Source organism: Lytechinus variegatus, chromosome 2 (assembly GCF_018143015.1).
Source record: "Lytechinus variegatus isolate NC3 chromosome 2, Lvar_3.0, whole genome shotgun sequence".
Taxonomy (NCBI): domain Eukaryota; kingdom Metazoa; phylum Echinodermata; class Echinoidea; order Temnopleuroida; family Toxopneustidae; genus Lytechinus; species Lytechinus variegatus.
This window is the reverse complement of record NC_054741.1, coordinates 48579541-48602715: the sequence shown is the minus strand read 5'-3', so window position 1 is coordinate 48602715 and position 23175 is coordinate 48579541. Positions and strand designations below refer to the sequence as shown.

Sequence of the window (23175 nt, the reverse complement as noted above, 5' to 3'; positions counted from 1 at the left end):
AGTACAGAACAAATTGTTGATTAAAATCAAATATCAAGTTTTAAAGATTTGTGTCATATTTTGACTACTCAGATTCATTTGGAGTACCACTAAATCAAACCATGATTTATGGAACACAGATGAAGCAAATGCGCACAGTACATGGATATGCAGATATCATACAAGCCATTTCAATGATATTTTCCTTCCCTATAAAGATGAGATCACTCAACAACTAGAATGCCTCTGGCGGTCTCACCTGCATCACACGATTGAATATAGCAGCAGTGCACTCTGAAAACTACTATAAAATAATTATTCACCAAAACACCATTCATATAATGATGCAATACTACGTTCATTGATATTTGACCTTGATCATGTGACCTAAAGCTTGTCAGTGATACTTAATTACCCCTATATCCACATTTTATACACTATATCTATAGACTTTGAAAGTTATGACAGCATTGAGCAATCTAATAATTACCTCTAAAATGGCCAAAGTTCAATAACCTTAAATGACCTTTGACTTTCATTGTGTGACCTGAAACCTGAGATGTTCAGTGATACTTGATGACTCATATGTCCATGCTTCAGAGTTATGATGGTAATTCATCAAATACCCCCAACATGGCCAAAGTCCATTGACATTTGACCTTGGTCATGTGACCTGAAACTCGCACAAGATATTCGTTGATACCTGATTACTCTTATGTCCACATTTTATGAACTAGACAAATACACTTATACGGATATGATGGTAATTCAATAAATACTCCCAACATGGCCAAAGTTCATTGACCTTAAATGATCTTTGACCTTTGTCATGTGACCTGAAACTCAAGCAGGATGTTCAGTAATACTTGATTAACCTTACATCCAAGTTTCATGAACTAGGTCCATATAATTTCTAAGCTATGCTGTCATTTCAAAAACTTAACCTTCAGTTAAGATTTGGTTTTGACGCCGTCGCCGTCGGAAAAGCGGCGCCTATAGTCTCATTCTGCTTTGCAGGTGAGACAAAAATTCTAAATTACCGAAACACGATGCATGCACAATCTCAACTCCTGGGGACCATTGAAGTGTCAAAGTCTCTACAAATTGCAAGCCAAAAACATATATGTTCACATCTTTCTTCCACAAATCCATGTAACACCTGGGTTGAGAGAGGTATATGTAGATAAATGTCTTGCCAAAGACAGGTGGTGAAATGATGGGATCTAAATCTGCACCCCTCTGATTAAACAATAGGAGTCACCAGTTACCACTAAACCACATAAATGCCATGTAACAAGATTGAATCTGTCACTGCTAACAAAATTGTGATCAGCCTTCCCATTGACATGTTTTGTACAGGTCAGGCACAAAAATCAGAGCAATTGTCATATAAGTACTTTTGAACAATGTCAACTCTAATGGAAAGAATCTGGACTAGTGTCTTCTGATTGTAATAGCTAATACATTTTACTTTGCACAGGCCTCAAAACCATTCAGAATTTCAAGGAAAAAATCTGAATTTGACCATTCAACTTTCAAGCATTTTTTCTAATATATACATATATGTATATGCATAACTCGTCCTTAAAGTACTCTATTACTATATTGTGCCTTATCTCTGAATGAAAAGCAATGAAAGGCAGTTATATTAACAAAAGTCCCTTGTAAATTCTTAATACTAGTCATGATGCAAAATCATTATTTGAAAAATAACAATCTTGCAAGAAAATGATTTGAAGCACATTATCATGACAAATATACATTGTAATACCTCTATCAACAAGTTCATTCAGAAGTCTGTACTATATTCAAAGGGTACATAAATGTACCAGTATAAATCATGTGATATACTCTCAATATCATCAAGGCATACAGCTTTAGTGAATAACCAAAGTTTATTGTAGTTTCTATTAAATGTGAATTTGTGTTTTTAATCTTCCTTGAAGCGAAAAAAATATGATGAAAATAGTTAAAGAGAGGAAAAATCTAGGAAAAAAATACTAGCAACAACCAAATATAAAATGACAGTTATCTGTATATAAAATTTACATACATTACAGGAAAGTCTTTCCATCACTTTTCTATTTATATGTACAATATATTATCAAGCTCGCTCTCTATACACATAATTCTATTCAGCGTATAATCTGACTAGCAGGTAGATAGATTTCAGTGCAATATTGTCATTGATTGATTTTTATGACAAGGACATCTGGTTTTCGGCCATCACTTGTCAAAGGTGTTCCTTCCTCCTCAATCCTTTCAGTGTTCAATAAAACGCTAGCATTCACATGTGCACAAGCAGCTCACTATTTGTGTAGAAATTGTTTGTTCTAACTAGTCCATTGAAGCATTGATATCCGAATGACGTCATAAGCTGTGATCCTTTGTGCGATGACGCGCACGCTTGACGGCTTCCACACGTTTCTGTCGGTCTGAATATCGGTTTCCCATTGTGTGCGTGAGGGGAGGTAGCGAGAAGCTGTCCCGTGTCACACTGAAGGCACCTTCTGGCCTGTGAACAATGAAGAGCATGAAAAAAATAACTGTGTGCTGTCCTCTCTACCAAACTTTACAATTACAGTGTAACTGCCAGCATCATTAAACACAACATTTTTGAAGATTGGAAAAAGGGTCGTGGGGTCATCATAAATTATGTCAGAACTCATACAAATACAATACTGAAAGAAACTGTGTAGAATATATAAGAATATACTAAATCTGAGGTTAATGTTACAATTTGATTTTTAATGCTTTCCAAACGTATCTTTGAAAGATTGAATATGAATTCACAATTTTTTAAGGGGAAATAATGCTTAAATTAGAATGATTCCCCCCCTCTTTTTTCAGACATTTTGAGCTTTGAAAAAGCAATGTCTGATAAATCAATTCTTCATTGAATTAATATATTTTGATCAACATGTTTTCCATCATAAATGGAATAAAACAGTTTTATGAATTGTACAGAATATATAGTATATCTAATCAGAATTTTTGATGAAAAAATACATTATAGCTACAAAACAATACTTACAATTTTCTTGTTGGATTCCTCAAAGCAATTTTAGGTAGTTTAGCATCCCTGAGAGAGAATGAAAAAATATGCACAAATTGAAGTTTAGAAAGTCTGATGCACTTTTACTATTCAATGAATTATTGTGCTGAAGCACCTCCTCCCCGACAAACAATCAAAATACACACAAATAATCATAAAATGAAAATAACCGAAGTTATGACAAATTTTATTATGTACAATTAAATATAGGCAGAACTATAATGATCCAAATAATTTATCACTACAAGGGATTCTGTTTTCGATGTGAGAGATTTGTAGAGAAAGCCAAGCACAGTGGCAGGTGGTACTCCTTTATGGTGCTAAAAGCCTAAATGGTATTAAGGGAGGGAGAAGGGAGGCCTCTCCATAAACAAGGAAGGTATGTGCATTGTACCACTTACTCCATGTAAATCATTTGTGTAACATTAAAATAAACAAAAAAATGATAATTTTGCTACATAATTCAAGTTCTTTTTCTAATTTTGACACTATTATTTGGATATTTCATTGAGCTCTTTTTTTCTCTTTGTTTTGCCTTCATTATCATTTTTGTTTTGCCTTTATCATCAGACAAATCAGACTTATTCTGATACTCTTAATGCCATTGCTCATTAATACTGATCACTTTGTTTTTTTATCTATTTTGTTTATTTCTAATCTTTAATATTTTCAGAAGGGCAGGGATGGGCACATTTACCTTTTATCAAATGTACATTGTACGTGTACAAAAACAAGAGTAAAAACATGCAAAAAAACAAACACAATCAAAATAATGCAGCCGCATTTGTAAACTAAGAAAATGGGAAGCAATTAAATTTTCACTTACCCAGCTACATTCTGTTCATCAGCAATGTATGCCTTGGCCATGAGATATGCATCTGGAGTCCACTTGTGCGAATACAGCACGTCTTTAAGATCTGACTTGATTCTATTCAACTACACAAAGATCAAGAGAGAGAGAGCGAGCGATGGAGAGAAAAGGAGAGAAGGTAATTCATTACAATATAATGCCAATTGGTGTTGACGCTCATGCAAAAAAAAGTGAATTAGGTTTTTCATACAAATCAACAAAATTCTTGATTTCTAGGAGGCATGAATGTAAACGAGCTCCCATTTTATCATTTCAATTACACTGTGATTGCACACTGTAAGTGATCACTCTCCTTGGTTTAAACATGAACCGTGTGCTTTATAGACGATATATAATGATTTGAAACCTAAGAGATACAATCAATACTTAAATCACTTTTTTCAAACATGACTTGCTAAACAACTAAAGCTCAATCATCACAAATGGATAGAAATTTGACACTCTGCTGCATGGTTAATCTATAATGCAGAGTCTAAAGTAGTGAGACTTGATTCAATCATATACAGTGGCTGCTCTTATTTGACACATACATGTACAGAGAGTTTGGAATCTAGTCTTTACTCTTGACATAACGTATCAAATTCACAAAGATGGTTTTGAAAACCCACGGTTGAGTCCATGGTTTATGCAGATTTCCTGTATAAATTACGCTCATTTTACCGCGTGTATTTAAATGTCCAATGCTGATGCGCGCTTTTGTCACAGTACACCAAATTGATGCCTGTTGCCATGGTTATCCACGCTATTTCATTCATGAGTCCACTGTTTTTATTCATGAGTCGACACTTCAAACAATGGACTCGAATAAAATAGCGTGGATAACCACCGTAACAGGCGTCAATTTGGCGCACTGTGACAAAAGCGCGCATCAGCATTGGACATTTTATATACATGCGCCTGATACGCGCTAAATTAAGCGTAATTTATACAGGCAATCTGCATAAACCATGGATTCAACCGTGGGTTTTCAAAACCACTTTTGTGAATTCTGGCCGACGTGTCAAATTTGGGTATGTGCTCTCATACTGCACGGTCGCATTTACCACATTATAACATAACATGACATGAGCATACTACCAGGGAAATGTTGCATAAGGCCAAATTTGTTTCTTTGCACTTCTTACGGTGTCTATGATCAGCCACAAGGAAATGAAGAGTGAATTGTCGATCAGTCTACACCCTCTTTTTCTACTTTCCACCACGTCTCATCTCACATTGGCTATAGAATCCTTGTTCGTTCGTCTTTTGGTCTCATTTGGCCTTATTGCTATTTAGCTCATTAACCATTTTGTCTCATATCCTATAAGACTATATCCATTTTGACAATATCTACTTGGTCTAACGCCATTTAACATATGGTTAGATGAAATATTTTGGAACCAAAGTTCATTTGACAAAGTAAAAAATAATACGTAAATGAAGTGGAAATAAGACCAATTGAGCATTAGACTAAGTGAAAATTGGACTAGGTGTGTATTAGATAAGCATAATCAGACCAAACAGTAAATACTTCACATCAGAAGTAGACCAAATGGATTCAGCACGTGTCATATTAGATTGTACAACGCCTACTTAGCTTATTGTACGCAAGCAAATGGGAAGCTGAATGTAAAACATTCGAACCGTTGCATGCAAGACGTACCATGCAAAATGTACCGTTGCACGGCTTTGGGAGGTGATGTCACAATACGATTCAATTCATTGCGCTCAGTAAATGAAGTTTAAATGCGTGCATAGCTTGCTGGCTACATGCGCAATGCTGCCCGAGGTCATGTGCTTTCTTAGATACTGCAAGAAAAAAACTCCCTTATCCCCGATATTTTCGCTAAAGTCCGAGGCGTTGTAGAACACAAATAGCAAATATTCTTATTCGTGCAATGGTGCGGGATTACGCATTCGGTGAAAGACTCTATTCAGTGACATCTCGCACCATCGCACTCATGCCTATTCGCTATTTGTATACTATCTGAGAAGTGAATATAAAACAAAATGAAGCACATTTACAGGCCTTCTTACCTCTTGACCCTGTCGCTCATGGCTATCTTTCATATGCCTGATGATCTGTGAACATTCTTCAAGGGTTGGAGGCCTAGGGTGAGGGTCACCTGCTGCCTGGACCTGAAGAGGGTTCAGACTGACCGGTAGGAGGGGTGAGATAGCACTATGATGGGGGCTGGTTTGCTGACCGGTCTCTTGACTCTGGGGTCTGTATAAAATGAAGCGGAACAACAAATCAAATCAAAAGGTAAAACTTTATTTTTTGAGGTCTTTCATGTAAGTTGTCAGCATTGACTTAATAATCAACTCTGAAAATTTCATTGTAATGCTAGAGTTGATTGGCTTAGAAGCACTGGTCTCCTCAGTTACATGTATATACTAACAATGACAATTTGTCAGTTTTGGCACGCTTCAGGGAAAGGTGTTCTCTTTTATTACGAGCTTAAAGCGCAAAAGAAACTATCTCAAAATGATTTAGGAATGTTGTTTGTGATGCACCGACAGCATGTAAGAACGAGTACTTGCTGTATAGTTACTGAAATTGCCAAAGTAATAATATGACTTACTTTGGAATTCTATATTTACCTTTTCTCTAGCGTTTCTTTGAGTCGTTGCTGAAGATATGCATTGAGGTTCCTAGCTTCTTGTAACCCGGCTGTAAGTTCCTTTACTGTTCTCATCTGGTCCTTCTTGTGAGCTGAGAATTACAATGCATGCATCAATAAAATACTTTTTTTCCATTCTAAAGGGAATAAAATCCACAAAATTACAGGAAACTGCTCAAGTCAGATACCTAAAGGACAAGGATATAAATTTGTCTTGGGTGAAATTTCATTTTCTTTTGCATTACTGCTTATCTGGTCTGAAAAACTGCTTCAACTTGGGCCACTATATGGAAGTACATCTTATTCAGAATCAACTGTTGTCCACTTAGGGCACATATGCACAGTATTCTTAAAAGATTTAAAATGTCCCATACTTTTGATAATCGAAACACCAGGATTTTGAAAAAATCCTATGAAAACTGTCCAAACACCAAATACATCTTTTCATAATAAATTCACTTCTTTCTTTTCATTTGACTGTATTCTTTCGGCACCTCTATGATAAGTCATTTAATTTGATTTCTAGAATAAAAACATCTGAAAATTTTTCAAAAAGTGAATATAGGATACCTAATATTATCATATCAAGAGTTTAACGGTTTCATTTAAACATTGTGCATCAAACAGTTTTAATGATGCAATGAAAATGGGCAAAGTGAGTGAGATATTTTTCCATCTCTCTTCCTTTTCCGATTGTTCCTTTGATTTTTAGAGCTCTACCCTTAAGTCAGTAGGCAAAACAACAAAATTTTTCATTTTACTGTAAATTCCTTTAAAATAAATGAATGCCACTTACAGGGAGAACCACTTTTACTGCCATCTGACTTTAATGGTGAGCCTGATAAATCTGTAAATGGAAAAAAAATCAAGAAGGGAAATAGGAGTCTTGGAATGCAATTATGAATTCAGTATTAGACATTTGTAACATTCAAGTTTAATATGAAATAAAGTTGTTGAAAAATTAGAATATATTTTAAACAAATTATTTGTCATTTGTTAACACAGTAAAATTGAAATTGAAGTTAACAATGAGGGATACTACTTTTATTTGGATGATTCAAGAAGGGTATAAAATTATCATTTTGTTTATAGCTACAATAAGAGTTCACATATATGTACTGTACAACAGTACATGTACATATACAAGAAGTATATTTCATATTCTGTTTCTGTCAAGATACATGTAAAGTCATATTGCACTGCCATTGAGAAATTATCCTCTAAACAGACACACAGAAAATGGAATTACTTGTTATAACATAAGTTGGTTGATAGCAGCCTAGATTGCAGTTTGATGTATTTGAATATCTATCAAAAATATGTTGAACAAAAAAAGTCCTCAAGTATAATCCCCCCAAAAAAACTTTTAAAAATAACAAATTAACCCCCCCCCCTAAAATCGGCTAAACACACGCCTGAAAAATGTAACTGGTGTATTTTTCATGAATGGTTTTATCTAGGCCCGACTTTACAAAGGTGGTTTTGTATCATTTGAGAATGTATCACATAACGCACACTTTTATCACAGCATGCTACGCATGGAATTCGTGTTTATAAACCATGGTTTCACTCCCACATTTTTTAGACCAACTTTGTGATCTCAGGCCTTAACTTTTGGAACAAGGCACTATAGATTTGGTTTACTTGCATATGTGTAATTCTTACCTGCGTTAGGAGATTCCGTTCCATTCATAATAACTTTAAAATGGAGCTCTGTAAAACAACAACAATGATATCAACGGTTATTTGGAATATTCCATACTCAAGAGTCGAGTTAATATCATTCTTCACCCACTTGTTCTCTTTTAGGGCAAATCATTTCTACATTTGCTTTTCTGTCCTTGGGATTATTCAAATATTCCACTTTTTTGTATCTTCTGATTCCTCCACATTTTCCCTCCTCTCAAGTCTTTCTCTGTCTTCTGTGAGGTGGTTACCCATAATGGAGAACTGACGCCGTATTCTGAAAATTGTCTTAAGAGAAATATTCTTGTATCTTTAGAGTTACAATAAAATCCGTATTCCGAAAATTGTCTTAACTTTTCTTGTAACTTTCACTGAGCGCGTATGATGTCAGAGATATGAAAATGCGTAAATGTATAATTGGTGCATATTATGTCTGTGCGCAAGATAGAATATCGAGTTACAAGCTATTCCGAAAATTCTCTTATCTTTACGTTCTCTTAACTTCCTTGGAAAATACAATAAAATTTACAAGAGGTGGGGGGCTATTGTAACTTATTGTTGCATGCGATATTTGCCCGTCTGCAATAATTATTTCTTGCTGCATCCCGCAAGAACATCATGTTTTACAAAAGGAGACATTCAAAAGACATTATAATGACGGATTGGTAGACTTTTCAGCAATTACAAATTGGTATTCGAGATGATGAATCTTTTCAGAGAAAATATATCTTTGAGAAAAGCCACGTGTATTTTTAGCACAGAAGCGCACAAGCATAAGCGTCGGGGGGCGCAAGGAAATTACGCCTCATATCAACAATGCGCTTCATTATTTTTAAGAAGAGATGCTTCTATTGGTTGGCCTAAGCATATAACAAGCTTAATAATTGGTTGATGACAGAATATTGGGCGTGTCAGAAATAAAATAGGGGACGTCCTTACAGAGATAAGACAATTTTCAGAATACCAATTTAAGAGAATTTTAGCGCGCTGTTATCTTGCTGACTTACAAGAAAAGTTAAGAGAAAAGTTAAGACAATTTTCAGAATACCACCCCTGATTTGTATTTGTCATACATAAATGGATTTATTTTCATCCAGGTGACAAGAAATTACATCCCCTGGAGCTAATGATTTGTCTCTCCTCTTGTCAAATGTCCAAAGCATTCAAGTCTATTAATTATTTTACCCGTTAATTATTTTACCCGTGCTGCCTCAATATGACACACTGGCCTGTACTCTGAAGTCTGGTTTAACTTAGACCAAATTATGGGAAGCCAAATGTTCCAAAATTTTGTTTACTGTGCTCTTTACTAATTCTTTAATGGCAAAGACAACTGTCATACTTATCCTTCCTAGGCAAATAATGTTTTGGGAGTCAAATGAGCTGATACATTGAACCTCTACTGTTATAGATTTATGTAACAACTGGCTTAAACCGCAACTTAAAACCAGAGTTTAGATTAAACCGGACTTCAGAATACAGGCCAAAACAATGATGAAAAAAACCCCACCTTTATTTTCTCTCTTGAGGGCATCAATTTCTTCATGAAGACTGCTAAGCACATCTCTTTGCTGTCTCTTCAAGAATTCAATGCTTCTCTCAAGATGCTGCTGTCTTTGGTGAGGATCTACGTCTACTGTAGACAGCGTACCATCCACACTCAGCGTATCTTGCATGAAACCTTTCGGGGAAAGAGGGGCTGGCAATACCTGTAATGACAAAATAAATCAGTTAAGAGTTATTTTCAGTATGATTGTGTGAGGAAGGGGGAGAAAGGACTGCAAACACAAGATCAATTTCATGTACACACAAAAAAAATTCAGAAAACATACTGTAAATGATTAATGCCTCTTAAGACCATCGCACACCTTACGACCTGACTGGTCTGCGACCGGCTTGCGACTGAGTGAGGGGAGATGAATCGCAAGGTAGTCATAAGCCTCGACACCACACACCTTGCGATCTGATCTGTGACTCAAGCATGCGCTTTTTGCTTACTACTGTGTATGCATGTTGTTTATCATATACGTGTCTTGCAACTCTGCTGTTTGATTGGCTGGAAGTTGGATTGAGCTTGCGATCTAGTCATAAGGATTGGACTTATCAAATCCTTACGATTTTCCTTGCGACTTGTCTCTGACCGGTATGCGACGCTCAAGCTGACAAGAGCTGTGACGTCATATCTCCCCTCACTCAGTCGCAAGCCAGTCGGGTCGTAAGGTGTGCGGTGGCCCTTAAGCACTTGTTCACTTGGAAATTTAATGTAATAATCTGCTGAGCCTTGCAGTAACAGATCTTTCAGTATTCTCAATGGTTTTCTGGCATCAGCGAATTAAATGTAATTTATGATTGGTCAAGCCAAACTGGCTTTAATGTCCCCTCACTCTCAAGCTACTGTTGCTCTCACAAGATATCAACTAAAATTAGCAAAATGTAAGTTCATCCATGAATTTACCCTATCTAAAATGCTTCATGTACCTATCATCATTTTTAAAAAAGATTCATAACCTGTCAAACTAGAATGAGATTACTTTCTCTGCAATTTGCAACAGGACCTGTGTCTAACTAACAGCCAAATCAATGTGGGACAGAATGAAACTGAGTAAAACACTTTGAGCTCTCACCTGAATTTGATCTTTAAGGAATGGCTTGGGATAGCGTGCTTTATCCAGGGTATGAACCCTAGGCCATTGCGGTAGATTCTGCAATGGGGGTAGGCTCATTGATGTAACAGGCATCTGGGTTTCCATTCGTGTTCATAAATCGTCTAATAGGTTCCTTTATATCAATTCCCAATGACAAGATTATATTCCCAAAGTTGTATGTTACAAGTAAAAATCTGGTTCACAAGAGTGCTTTGGTCAGTTGTTTGAATCGTTGTCTGGATGATACTCAATGGAGATTCTCAGTTGTTCTATGCATCTGCAAAAAGGAGAAAAAATGAGAAAAAAAACATTGTTTAACATTATGGTACTACCACCACGATGAAGTCTCAGTCAAGAGACATGAAGACAGTTCTTGAGACTGACACGAAAAGGGCTCCCAACTGCAGTCCAAATACATGTAGCCAATGTACAATATAGGGGCAGCGGAGTGAAGTTGAAAGGGAAGGGGGGCGCCAAGGGAAGGGCACCTTTTCTCTCGAAAAGGGCGCTTTCTTAAACATGTCCGTATGCAGAAAGTTACAAAAAGAAACAAGATGGTGACGTAAACATCGCAGCAAGCTTTTCCCATCTAAATATTTTCCTTGTTTTTTTTAATGAATTCTTGTTTAAAAATGAAATCAATACCGTAGAATTCTCGGAAATGAAGTTGTATCTCATTTACATGATTCAGGGCTAGATTTTCAAGATCTTTTTTTTTTTTTAAGGAAAGTAGAAATCTCCGGGGAGAAAGTTTGTTTTTAGTTCTGATAGAATCTACACGCACATACCGGTATATTATGTGATGCAAGCACACGTTATTCGTTAGTAAATTATTTTTAGAATTTTACTCTCTAGAATCTAGGAGCCTCCTCCTGGCTACTCTAGTCTCCAATGCTTTTTAGAGAGCAAAGTGAACATGGTGAATGGGTGTGCAGACATGAGCGGGGTACCTGAATTAGGTCCTACCACTAGTACCACTCCAGTACCGGTACTCCAGTAGACGTCTAGGGTAGGCAGTAGAAAAATGACTCAAAGTCTCAATGCCCACGTCTCAAGCCAAGGTTTTTTCCAAGAAAATCCTATATTTCTTTAATTTGTATGAGAAATGTGATACTCTTAGACATACATGTAATCAATATAATAATATAAAGAACATTATTACCTGAAAGAATAAAATAAAAAATTCTTAACTCAAAAGGTGCGCAGACTGTAGTTGGGGACCACCAAGGCACCATCATGCAGGGAGTTCCGGCCCGTGAAGCGGTCCGGAGCGGAGCTCCTTAAGAAAAAACTTAAATATGATTGATATTGCTGGTTTAGCCAGCTAATTTTACAATGTAAACTCACCATCATGACCATAGCTTTAAATACCGCGGCACTCCTGCAGATCTAACTTAGTTTCCAAGTTTTAATTCCTCTCCAAATCGTGGTAAAATAAGCTGCTATCGCATTACAATATCACCGTCGTGGCAATGTTTTGTCGCGAATGTAAAATCCTTATGCAGATTATTATTGTAGGTTTAATGCATTGCGAATTGTATTGCATAGAGATATTGCAGGATCGTGTTTACTAATTTCGCTGACCCCTTTATTTAGGAAACTGTGCGCATCAACGTACATTGTGATGGCAGTGTTGCATTCGGCGAAAACAAATTAACTCCGCTGCCTGGCAACATACAATAAATAACATTCGCTCATCCGCGGCTAGGCGAGGCTCGGCTGAATTGTGGGAGGGGTACGGGGAAAGACAGGTCTGGAGGAGATGGAAAGGGATGGGGTGCGTGGAGTGGGTGTAAACATAAAGTTTAGCATTATTTTTAGTTTTCTGCACAGGCAGACCCAGGGAGATGTGTGTGTGTGTATTTTAGTTTTGTCAGACGTGTATCAATCAGGTATGATTATTTACGTCTGGGACCGACCTTTAACGTCACCATCCGAAAGACGTGACCAGGGCTCGAACCTCGAACCTCTGCATCAATTTTGTAACTTCCCCACAGCTTGGATTACAGGCGCACGCCACAACGCCCAGGTAGAGAGCTAAAGCTGCAGCACCAATCTATTGCGGCGCACAAAAAGAAAAAGGGGAAATTGGGGTTAGCTATATATAATTTATGGTTAGGCCGACTGATAAAACGAAATTGAATGAGCAAAAGGGAAGTAGAATTGGAAAAAGAAAAACTGTCAACCTATTATATAAAAGCATTACCTGCATAACAAGAGGTTAACACGAGCACAAATTCTTCTACTCGCAATTCGATTTTGGGTAATTCCCGGCATGCTAGAAAATAATCAGACATTTTCACAACTTTTTCAACCTGCTGTCCAAACGAACGAAAAACTTCAATTTACTTTGTGGTAATATTGAATAACTACTGGGTAGACATGCAAAAACTGACAACCAACAAAAACATGTTGTCCATAGGTGAATTAGAGCTTAAAATGTTGCGTGTCGTACGGGATATTTTTGCACTGATGCGTCCCGTACGACACACAACATTTCAGTCACCTATTTTACCCACAATCATTTTTTTTTTGTGTTGGTCATCAGTTTTTTACATGACTACCCACCATTGCTTTATTATTGACAACAAAGAATATTTTATTGCTCAAGCATTCGGCTAGGAAACTAGAAATTAAATGTCCTGTACGACACGCATGGAATCGCCCTTTTTCATTGTTTCATTATCATATGATTAGGGCACTTGTTACAACATAAACCGAAATCCATCACCTCTCTGGAAAATGAGTTGTTGCATCTGCGCGGATTCAGTGGAAGGTGCAATTCTAATCCTCTGTTAGGGGGGGGGGGGATCCAGGATTTTTCAAAGGGGGGCACATTTTTTCTATAGGAAAATTTGACAAGTAAATCCATGTATTTCACATGCGGGTGCAACAAGTTACTTTTTGTATGTTGGATTATTTTCGTTATCAAAATTTGAAATACTCTCAGAGAACTGCATGCATACGCAGGCCTATGTACATCTTATATTAATCTATTTCAAGCTTTAATTCAATTTCCACCCAATAAAAACACAGTTCGAAAAGACATGAATATACAGATGCAAATATAAAAGAAATCGGGTAAATTAAATCTACAAATAATACAAAAATAATTATAGGGATCCAACGAAACTAGTTGCAGATCCCTAAAACGAAATACAATAAACGAATACAATACAATATACATAGTTTACACACGTATTTTTCATATGTAATTCGTTTATTTTCGTTATTTTTATGAAGAAAAAACATTCTAAATTTAATTAGTTACGACTCGTACTTAAACGAGAGTATATGAAGAGGGGAAATAAAGCGGAAGGGAGGGACCGAAGGAGGTATCGAGGGAGGGAGAGTTCAGAGCGTGATGACCGAATTCCAACATCCGGATTCGATCTAAAAACGAAATATGCACATACTCCTTACCCCAAGAAAATACAAATAGAAAAAAATGCAAACATAATAACTCGAACAAAATAAAATCATTGATTTGTTTCTTTGATACAAGGTTTACCAAAGAGGGGGGGGGGGCAAATTTTCATGAGGAAAATATTGACAAGCAAAGAAAAGGGGGAAAAAAGGTAGATCACTTTCAAATGGGGGGGGGGGGCACACACACCAGAGAAGTATTGAAACAACACCAGTTTGGAATCAAACCGATACTGTTTTAATATACTAATTGATGTTGTATAAACACCTTTCTGATGTTAGACCAGAACGAAACTGGTGTTGTTTAACACTTCTCTGGTGTGAACATAGATTCCGGGCTGGTGTTAAATCAACATCGGTGTTTTTGCAGTGTAACATTATCCCATTATCCACGCCGGTAATGGGTTGTACTATGTAAATCAAATAAGGGGGCTATAATGTTGTCACATACATTCCTATTTCTTTTGTATTTTAATATAAAATATATCATTGTGCATGATCATGGACTTGACCTATTTGACTGAAGCCATTGTCAATAGTATAAAAGTCAAAACATTACCGCTTGTTATTTTAATGTTATTCTTTTTAAGAGGGAGGTGTGCAGGGGCGGATCCAGCCTTCGCCAATAGGGGGGGGGGGCCGGAATTTTTTTTCAGCCATATTTTCCCCGATCGGCCACTCAAATATGATATTTGCCGGGATTTTTGGTTTCTTTAAATGGGTAGTCCTAATATAGTCACTTATTAGCTTTATTCTTATGAATAAACATATATAATACCATAATCCTTATTTATATAATGCGAGCGCGAATCGTGAGCTATTTGTTATTTTTTTTGGGGGGGATCTTATGTACTTCTTCCTAAAGTTTTGAACATTCTGGGCAATGTTTGTTATCCTGAAAAAAGATGTGTATGCAAGTGAATAATTATTACGAACATGAAGCGCGAGCAGAAATGAACTGATGGAAAAGGTACTGTTAAGGACTTGCTTGCAGTTAGCCATGATGAAGACGCTACATATTATAAAAAAAATCAAACAATGCGAGTGCGAAGCGCGAGCTGAAAATTTTTGACATTTTTACCCGTAAGGAATGGAAATTCTAAGCACTTTTTTGTAACTTAACAGAATAGATATATAATTAAACAATTGGTGCGAGCGCGAAGCGTGAGCAAAAAATTTCGTGATTTAGACCTACTGAACGAGACGCTCTATTCAAGTTTTATAAATCATGAAAAGGATGAGGAAGTGGGGATCTTCTTTACATTATTAATGCGAGCGCAGAGCGCGAGCGGAAAATTGTTATATACGTTTTGAGCTAATCGAAAACGTACCTGTTATGGACTGCTTGGACTTAGCCATGAAAGACGTTACATATTTCAACATTCAAATATTGCGAGCGCGAAGCGCGAGCTGAAAATTTTTGACATTTCCACCTGAATAATGGAAATTTTAAGCACTTTTTGTAATCGTGGAAAGGATAAGACAAAAAATTAACAGTACTGATGCAAGAGCGAAGCGCGAGCGGACAAATTCTGGACACTTTTCATACATTAATAATGCGAGCAAAAAGCGCGAGCAATTTTTTTATATTGTGATCTAAAACTGGATAATTATTTAAATGGAGAACAAGCCGCGTATCTGAATAAACGTGTGTTTCAGATTTCGACCTAGAATTTGGGTATTCTAAATACCTTTTTTCATCATGAAAATCAATCAAGCGAGCGCAAAGCGCGAGCTAAAAATATCTGATATTCCGATCTGAAAAGGGGTCACTTTAAGCTCTGTATTGCAAGCACTTTGTGGAAAAATTGTGAGGTGAAAAAGGATCACAGTTAAAACAGAGCTGATATTTTTCATTATAATTACTTTGAGTTTATGACATAGGACCGGGATATTCTTTAAGGACATTATGTCATCATATTAGAAAATGATGAATATCTTCCTATTTCTCTTCCTAAGCATGAGAGTGCGAAATCTATTAATATTATGGCCTGAAAACTGGACATTTAAAGCACTTTTGTAATATGCATAAGATGCATGAGTTTAATATCTATCAATGCGAGCGCAAATCGCGAGCAGAAATTTATGATTAATTGTCATCAAATGGTGATTTTAAGTAGTTTGTTTTAGAATTAATATTGAGATAAACATAACTCACTAATCAAAATGCGAGCGTGCAGCGCTAGCTGATACGTTTTGAAAATCTGACCTAAATAGGGATATTTTGAGAACTTTATGAAATACAGGAAAATGATAGGTACCTGACAAATCAAATTTTGCGAGCGCGCAGCGCAGGCAGAAATTGTTAATATTCAGACCATAAAACAGAAATTTGTAAATAAAACAGAATAATGAAAGTTCAATTTCCCAGCTGAAATATGTTTTGTATATTGACTTCAAAATTTGATATTTTAACTTTGAGGTCCATATTGAGCAAGATATCACCTAAAAGGCAATACGAGCGCGAAGCGCGAGCGAAAAATATATATCCCCACATGAAAGATTTTGTTAGAAATTATTTTCAAAGTCTTCCCATCATCGTATTTTATTCACTCATCTTCCTCCTCATATGCTTGCATGTCTTCCTTCTTTTCTCCTCTCTTTTGCCTTCTTTTTCTTTTTTCCTTTCTTTTCCACTTTTTTTTCTTTTTTTTGCTCCGCCAATAGGGGTGGGGGGGGGGGGGGCACGGGCCCCTCGGGCCCCCCCTGGATCCGCCTATGGGTGTATATGCTTTATTGCGAAGAAAACTATTGTTTTATTCCACGTCAGTCACATGAGGAAATATGTTTCATTAAAATTTTGTTAAATGTTAAAACCAACATTGGATATACACTGTCAAGCCTTTGAGGCTTTTTGGGATACCTTTTTCTTTCATTATTTTTTTTAAAATCTCATCTGAATGTTTCATGATTTTATGTTCAAAATAATGTATGATATTTGTATGTTTTTACATGTATATATTATTGAAAGAAATAAAAGAAGTATTTTCACTCTCCCTCAATATCTTGATCTAAATTAAGCGAACTTCAAAATGCCATAACCTTATTTTATTACGTCTGAGTTTGATGAAAATTTCAGCTTGTTTGACCTTTCCCTCTTTTAAAATGACTCAAAAGGATCAATCATCAATAGAATTGACCGGGGCCGCATTGACTAACAGATGAAGCCCTCCATCAGTACCGACTGTTTCTCCGGTGGTAAAAGACGAATCACTGGACGCAAGGAACGCGATCAGTCGAGAAGACTCCTCAAGCTTTCCGATCCTTCCCATTGCATGAACCGTCTTGCAGTATTCATAAAACTGTGATCAATTGAATAGCAACAACAAAAAATAATAAGGTACATGTTTTTCTTCATTAATCAAAATAATCAACGCCAAACCAAACATTTATTTCAAGGAAAAGATACAGGTTCTACACAAAAATGTATCGTGCATAATTCGTTTACAATGATATTGTCCTCAAAGTTTTTATTTACTCATTTGTTTGAAAAAAATATTTTAAATTTGTCACGGTGAGCAGATCGAGCATTGTGATACTCTCATACGATTTTTATGTTCAAATCGTCTGTCGTGTTTGTTTTTTCAAGCAAAACCGACATTGAAAAATTGATGTCATGCATGCAGGCAGGTGTATATATATGCTGCATCCCATTTAAAAAAACATAAATTCTAAAAATTGCCACGTATTTATGATCGTCTTGATTCTGATCGAGTGGTATTTGGGTAGTGTTTAAAATCATGTCATGCTACTATTGATGGTGTGGCTATGTATCATTCGTTATGTCCTAGTTGGGTTGTGGAGTTCTGCCCTCGGAGACGGAATTCTTGGACTTGGCGTTTGTCCCCTGTAGTCCAGGATAGAAGAGGCGTAACCTTGTTTTTTTATATATATAATATTTTTTGATGGTGTCTTGTCAATTCGAGGGTGCTGATTACGAATCTGAATGATGCCACTCGTGTAACCTTGAGCATTTTCCGCAAATTGGCAAAATCCAATTATGACCCATAAAAAAATCCTAAAATTGTCCGCACATTGGCTACGAAATGCATGAAATTGTGTGGCAGGAGTGAGATACTCCCTGAAAAAACAATTTTGAAAAAATATTTATTTTCCTCATATTTAAAATGGCCGCCATAGTCCATTGTATACTACATTATGTACAATATAAATAGGAAAACTAGCTTTCACAAAAGTGAGCACTAAACCGCAAAGAAATCGCGATGTATGAACGAAGTGATATATGCAAAATTGTAATTGTTATTACTAAAGAAATATATAATTTATTATATCATAAATGGGAATATTTCTGTATTTTGATATCTAAAATGGCCGCCACTGGCCCACACAGTATTACGTACAATGGCAATGGGGGCCAAAAAATTCACAAGAGTGATCACTAAAATGCATATTATTAAGATTAAACGAGTGGAATACTGACTAAAAACATAATTGTTAACGAAATATATTATTAATATGCCATGTATGTGATGAATGTTGTATTTAGATATTCAAAATGGCTGCCAAAGGCCCTAAAAGCATTATGCACAATGAGAAAGAGGGGCAAAAAAATCACGAGAATTCACTAAAATGCATATATATGTGATAAATTAATGGGATACTGTTTAAAACACATATTTTCTAACGAAATATATCATTCAGGTTTAAAGTTTGTGTTAAATACTGTATTTTTACTTTCAAAATGGCCGCCAGAGACATTAACAGTATTATGCACAATGCAAAGTGGGAAACCAATATTAGCACCATAAATGCAAGTATTAGTGATCTATGAGTAAAATATTGTCTGAAAGCATGATTTCTATTAAGAAATATCATTTATTCTGCCAGTTAGGTGATAAATACTGTTATTGGAAAATCAAAATGGCCGCTACAGGCCCTTAAGATATTATGCACAATGTGAATGGGAACAAATTATTTCATCAGAATTTGGCTTTGCTTGGCCAAATGGTGATGTGTGAGTGAAATATCGTCTGAAAACATGATTTATGACAAAATATATCATCTCTTATGTAATTTATGTGATAAATACTGTATTTCAACATACAAAATGGCTGCCATATGCCCTTTTTGTGAACATTATTTGTCTACACTCAAATTGTATATTATACGATAAGGGCTTATGTTGGCCATTTTCAATTAATAAATGCAGTGTTTATCACCTTAAATACACAACATTATGATATATCTCGTTAGAAACCATGGTGTTAGACAATATTTCACCCTTGCATCAGAATTCACAATTATAGGCAATATTTAGAGTCAAACAAAGCCAAATTCTGTCAAAATTATATGTCTATTACAATGTACATAATACTTTTAGGACCTATGGCAGCCATTTTGGATTTCAAAGTACAGCATTCATAACCTCCACAACCAAAATGTGATGTATTTAGTTAGAAATCATGTTTAAGACAATATTTTTACTCGTATATCACAGTCATATGCATTTCATGATTCTCACTCTTGTGAAAATTAGTTTCTCCATTCGCACTGAACATGATAAATATAGGGATTATGGCGGCCATTTTGAATGTCAAAATACAGCATTTATCACATAAATTACATAAGATATCATATATTTTGTTATAAATCATGTTTTCAGACGATATTTCACTCATACATCCCCAATTGGCCAGGCAAAGCCAAATTATGCTGAAATAATTTGTTCCCATTCACATTGTGCATAATATCGTAGGGCCTGTAGCGGCCATTTTGACTTTCCAATAACAGTATCTATCACCTATCTGGCATAATAAATGATATCTCTTAATAGAAATTATGCTTTCAGACAATATTTTACTCATAGATCACTAATACCTGCATTTATGGTGCTCATATTGGTTTCCCACTTTGCATTGTGCATAACACTGTTAATGTCTCTGGCGGCCATTTTGAAAGTAAAAATACAGTATTTAACACAAACTTTAAACCTGAATGATGTATTTCGTTAGAAAATACGTTTTTAAACAGTATCCCGTGAATTTATCACATATAATATGCATTTTAGTGATCACTCTTGACTTGTGATTTCTTTGCCCCACTTTCTCATTGTGGATAATGCTTTTAGGGCATTTGGCAGCCATTTTGAATATCTAAATACAACATTCATCACATACATGGCATATTAATAATATATTTTGTTAACAATTATGTTTTTAGTCAGTATTCCACTCGTTTAATCTTAATAATATGCATTTTAGTGATCACTCTTGTGAATTTTTTGGCCCCCATTGCCGTTGTACGCAATACTGTTTGGGCCAGTGGCGGCCATTTTAGACATCAAAATACAGAAATGTTCCCATTTATGACATAATAAATGATATATCTCGTTAGTAATGATGATTTGCATATATTACTTTGTTCATATATCGCGATTTTTTGCGGTTTAGTGCTCATTTTTGTAAAAATTAGTTTTCCCTATTCATATTGTACATAATAGAGTATACAATGGACTATGGCGGCCATTTTGAATATCAGGAAAAAAATATTTGGTCAAAAATTATTTTTTCAGAGTGTATTTTACTCCTGCCACACGCTTCCATGCATTTCATAGACAATTTTAGTATTTTTATGGGTAATTTGCATATTTTGGCGGCCATATTGGATTTTGCCAATTTGCGGAAAATGCTCAAGGTTACACGAGTGGCATCATCCAGATTCGTAATCAGCACCCTCGAATTGACAAGAAACCATCAAAAAATATTGTATATATAAAAAAAACAAGGTTTGGTCAAGTTTCTATGGGGCCTATCCTGGACTACTGTCTTTGTCCTCGGCCTATTCTGGCTTCGGTCTTAATTGGCTTTGGGCTCTGCTATCAATAATTCAATCGCTATATTGAATGATCAGGTAATCTAATTTTCAAGTTTCTGAAAACCAGCAGTTTATTGCTCGCATGTCACGTCATCAGCTTAAAAATAACTGCAATATTTTCCGATTTTCATTAATTGCCATTAATATGGTTTCAGGGCCCTGCGAGAGAACGATTTTTTATTATGCTGATGGGGGCTTTGTCCAGAGAAAAATGATCAAAGGGTGGTTATTGCCTCTAAATGACGGAAAATCTATCAAATCTAGACATTTTAGCATACTAGCCTGATTTCCAGGGGGGGGGTGCTGTATATCACGCAGCTCCCCCAGGACTCCCAGTTTCATGCTTTTACATATACTTTATTCTGATTTTACATTTAAAAAATGATATAGTATAGTACTCTTTTAGCGGCGGGAAAAGGATTTCATGAATTCGGGGGCCCATGAAAATGTACTCCATTGGGGCAATCACTTACTCCAAGTAGAATTGGTTTGAACATTTTTCTTGGAAAAGCAAACACTTGCAAATAAAACTTATTCCTATACCCCGGAAACCAACATAAAAAAAATCATGACGTTTCTCGGTAAGAAGCGCCTTCACCTGATGTTTTTGCATATCTTTTAGGTGCGGACTGGATCACGACGAGGACTCATTGCCATACGCAGCGGGGGAAGGGGGCAGTAGCCCCTTCTTTTTAGACACATTTTTTACATAAAATTTTCAAAAATAAAAAACACAAATGTGTTCAACGAAATATTTTTACTTTACAAAATGCATATGTGCCCCCTTGATAAGCTCGGTCGCTTCGGTCCCTCGCTATCAATTTTCTTAGAAAAATTGTTCTGCCTCGTGTCCCCCAGGAACAGCCATGCCTTGACTCCCTTTAATTGGAGGGCCTTATAATTCACCTACCTCTGATACCCCTTCATCTGTCATCCCACTTCTTTTGAAGATCTTAGTCGGAAAAATACCACCGCTAAAAAACAAATGCATTGATTTTTATCAAATAGAAATTTACCAAACAACTGAAAAAGGATGAAATATCTATAGGGAATATAGGGACAGGAGAAGGAAAGAAATTGAACGGAGAGAGGGGAAGAGGGGGAAAAAAAGAGAGAAGAAGAAAAGGAAGAAAGGGGAGAAAAGGGAATAGAAGAAATCAACACCCAAGGTGACCAAGAAAAAGACAGCCAATTAGAAGCCAAAGGCTTTGAGCCCCAACCCCAAGAAACCCCAAGGAAGTGCAAAAAAGGTGAGAGAAAGATAGATGCGAAAGAATAAAGGGGGAAAGAGAGGAAAAGGATGAGGGAGTGAACAGGGGAAGAAAATAAAAGGAAAACTACAAGGGGACGAATAGGGAAATAAGCGAGGGAATAAGAAGAAGAAATGGGAAGGGGAAAGGAGAAAGTAATGACGTTGTGTTGAAATAATGGAATCAATGACTTCAAACTGTCGCTATATATATTTTCTTATTTAAAATACGATAATCCAACAGTGCGATGCAATATTAACGGGGTTTGATATCCCAGCAACATGCAAATCCCAATAGTCACAATTGTTTTCTTATATTGTCGTGATTAAGGGGTTTCATTTTATCATCTCATAATTTTATACTCTACTAAAATTGAAAAGAAATTGGTTTTTCATAATTATATTGAATTCAAAATAAATAGCGAGTCGGTAGTTGAGTTAACATAATAGAGAAACATGATAACGTCATACTTACTTCACTGCATTGACTCTAACTCCATGAGGCGCCAATTCTATAATGGAAAAATTTGTTAAACGTCCCGTTTCAAAACGAATCAGGCTTCCTATACTGACATTTGTGAATTATTTTCTATCTAACTACAGTAAAAAATTAAACTTAAGTAAGACGCGAGATACGTTAAGCCTATTTAATAGGCTTGATTCGCATTCATCCATATAATTCTGCTCATAATATGATTATGTAACTGATTATGTTTCGGTTTGTCATATTTTCTAGCATTTTTTTGTTTGCTTACAATGGCAATCCATCTTCTGCTACTGATTTTTATGTTCAGTGATATATATATGCTTGATTTATTGTAAAAAAT

The 23175-nt window shown here is 35.9% G+C and overlaps 1 protein-coding gene and 1 long non-coding RNA gene across 3 annotated transcripts; both read right to left on the bottom strand.

Annotated features, from left to right (window-relative positions):
* Nucleotides 1-935: 935 nt before the first annotated feature.
* On the bottom strand, nucleotides 936-12528 carry LOC121408226. 2 transcript variants are annotated; one of them, XM_041599620.1, is made up of 10 exons: nucleotides 12187-12528; nucleotides 10819-11116; nucleotides 9705-9903; nucleotides 8174-8221; nucleotides 7305-7355; nucleotides 6489-6600; nucleotides 5922-6111; nucleotides 3861-3970; nucleotides 3014-3061; nucleotides 936-2494 (listed from the first exon to the last, which is right to left on the bottom strand). In XM_041599620.1, exons 2-10 carry the CDS (start codon nucleotides 10942-10944, stop codon nucleotides 2350-2352), a joined length of 1029 nt encoding a protein of 342 aa, XP_041455554.1. In that variant the 5' UTR covers nucleotides 10945-11116; nucleotides 12187-12528; the 3' UTR covers nucleotides 936-2349. The 2 variants fall into 2 exon arrangements, with proteins under 2 accessions (XP_041455554.1, XP_041455553.1); XM_041599619.1 differs by having other exon boundaries at nucleotides 12196-12528.
* A 4454-nt stretch (nucleotides 12529-16982) lies between these two features.
* On the bottom strand, nucleotides 16983-22862 carry LOC121409491. The gene is made up of 3 exons (XR_005969167.1): nucleotides 22824-22862; nucleotides 22010-22073; nucleotides 16983-17567 (listed from the first exon to the last, which is right to left on the bottom strand). It is a non-coding gene; the product is annotated as an uncharacterized LOC121409491 (long non-coding RNA).
* Nucleotides 22863-23175: the final 313 nt, after the last annotated feature.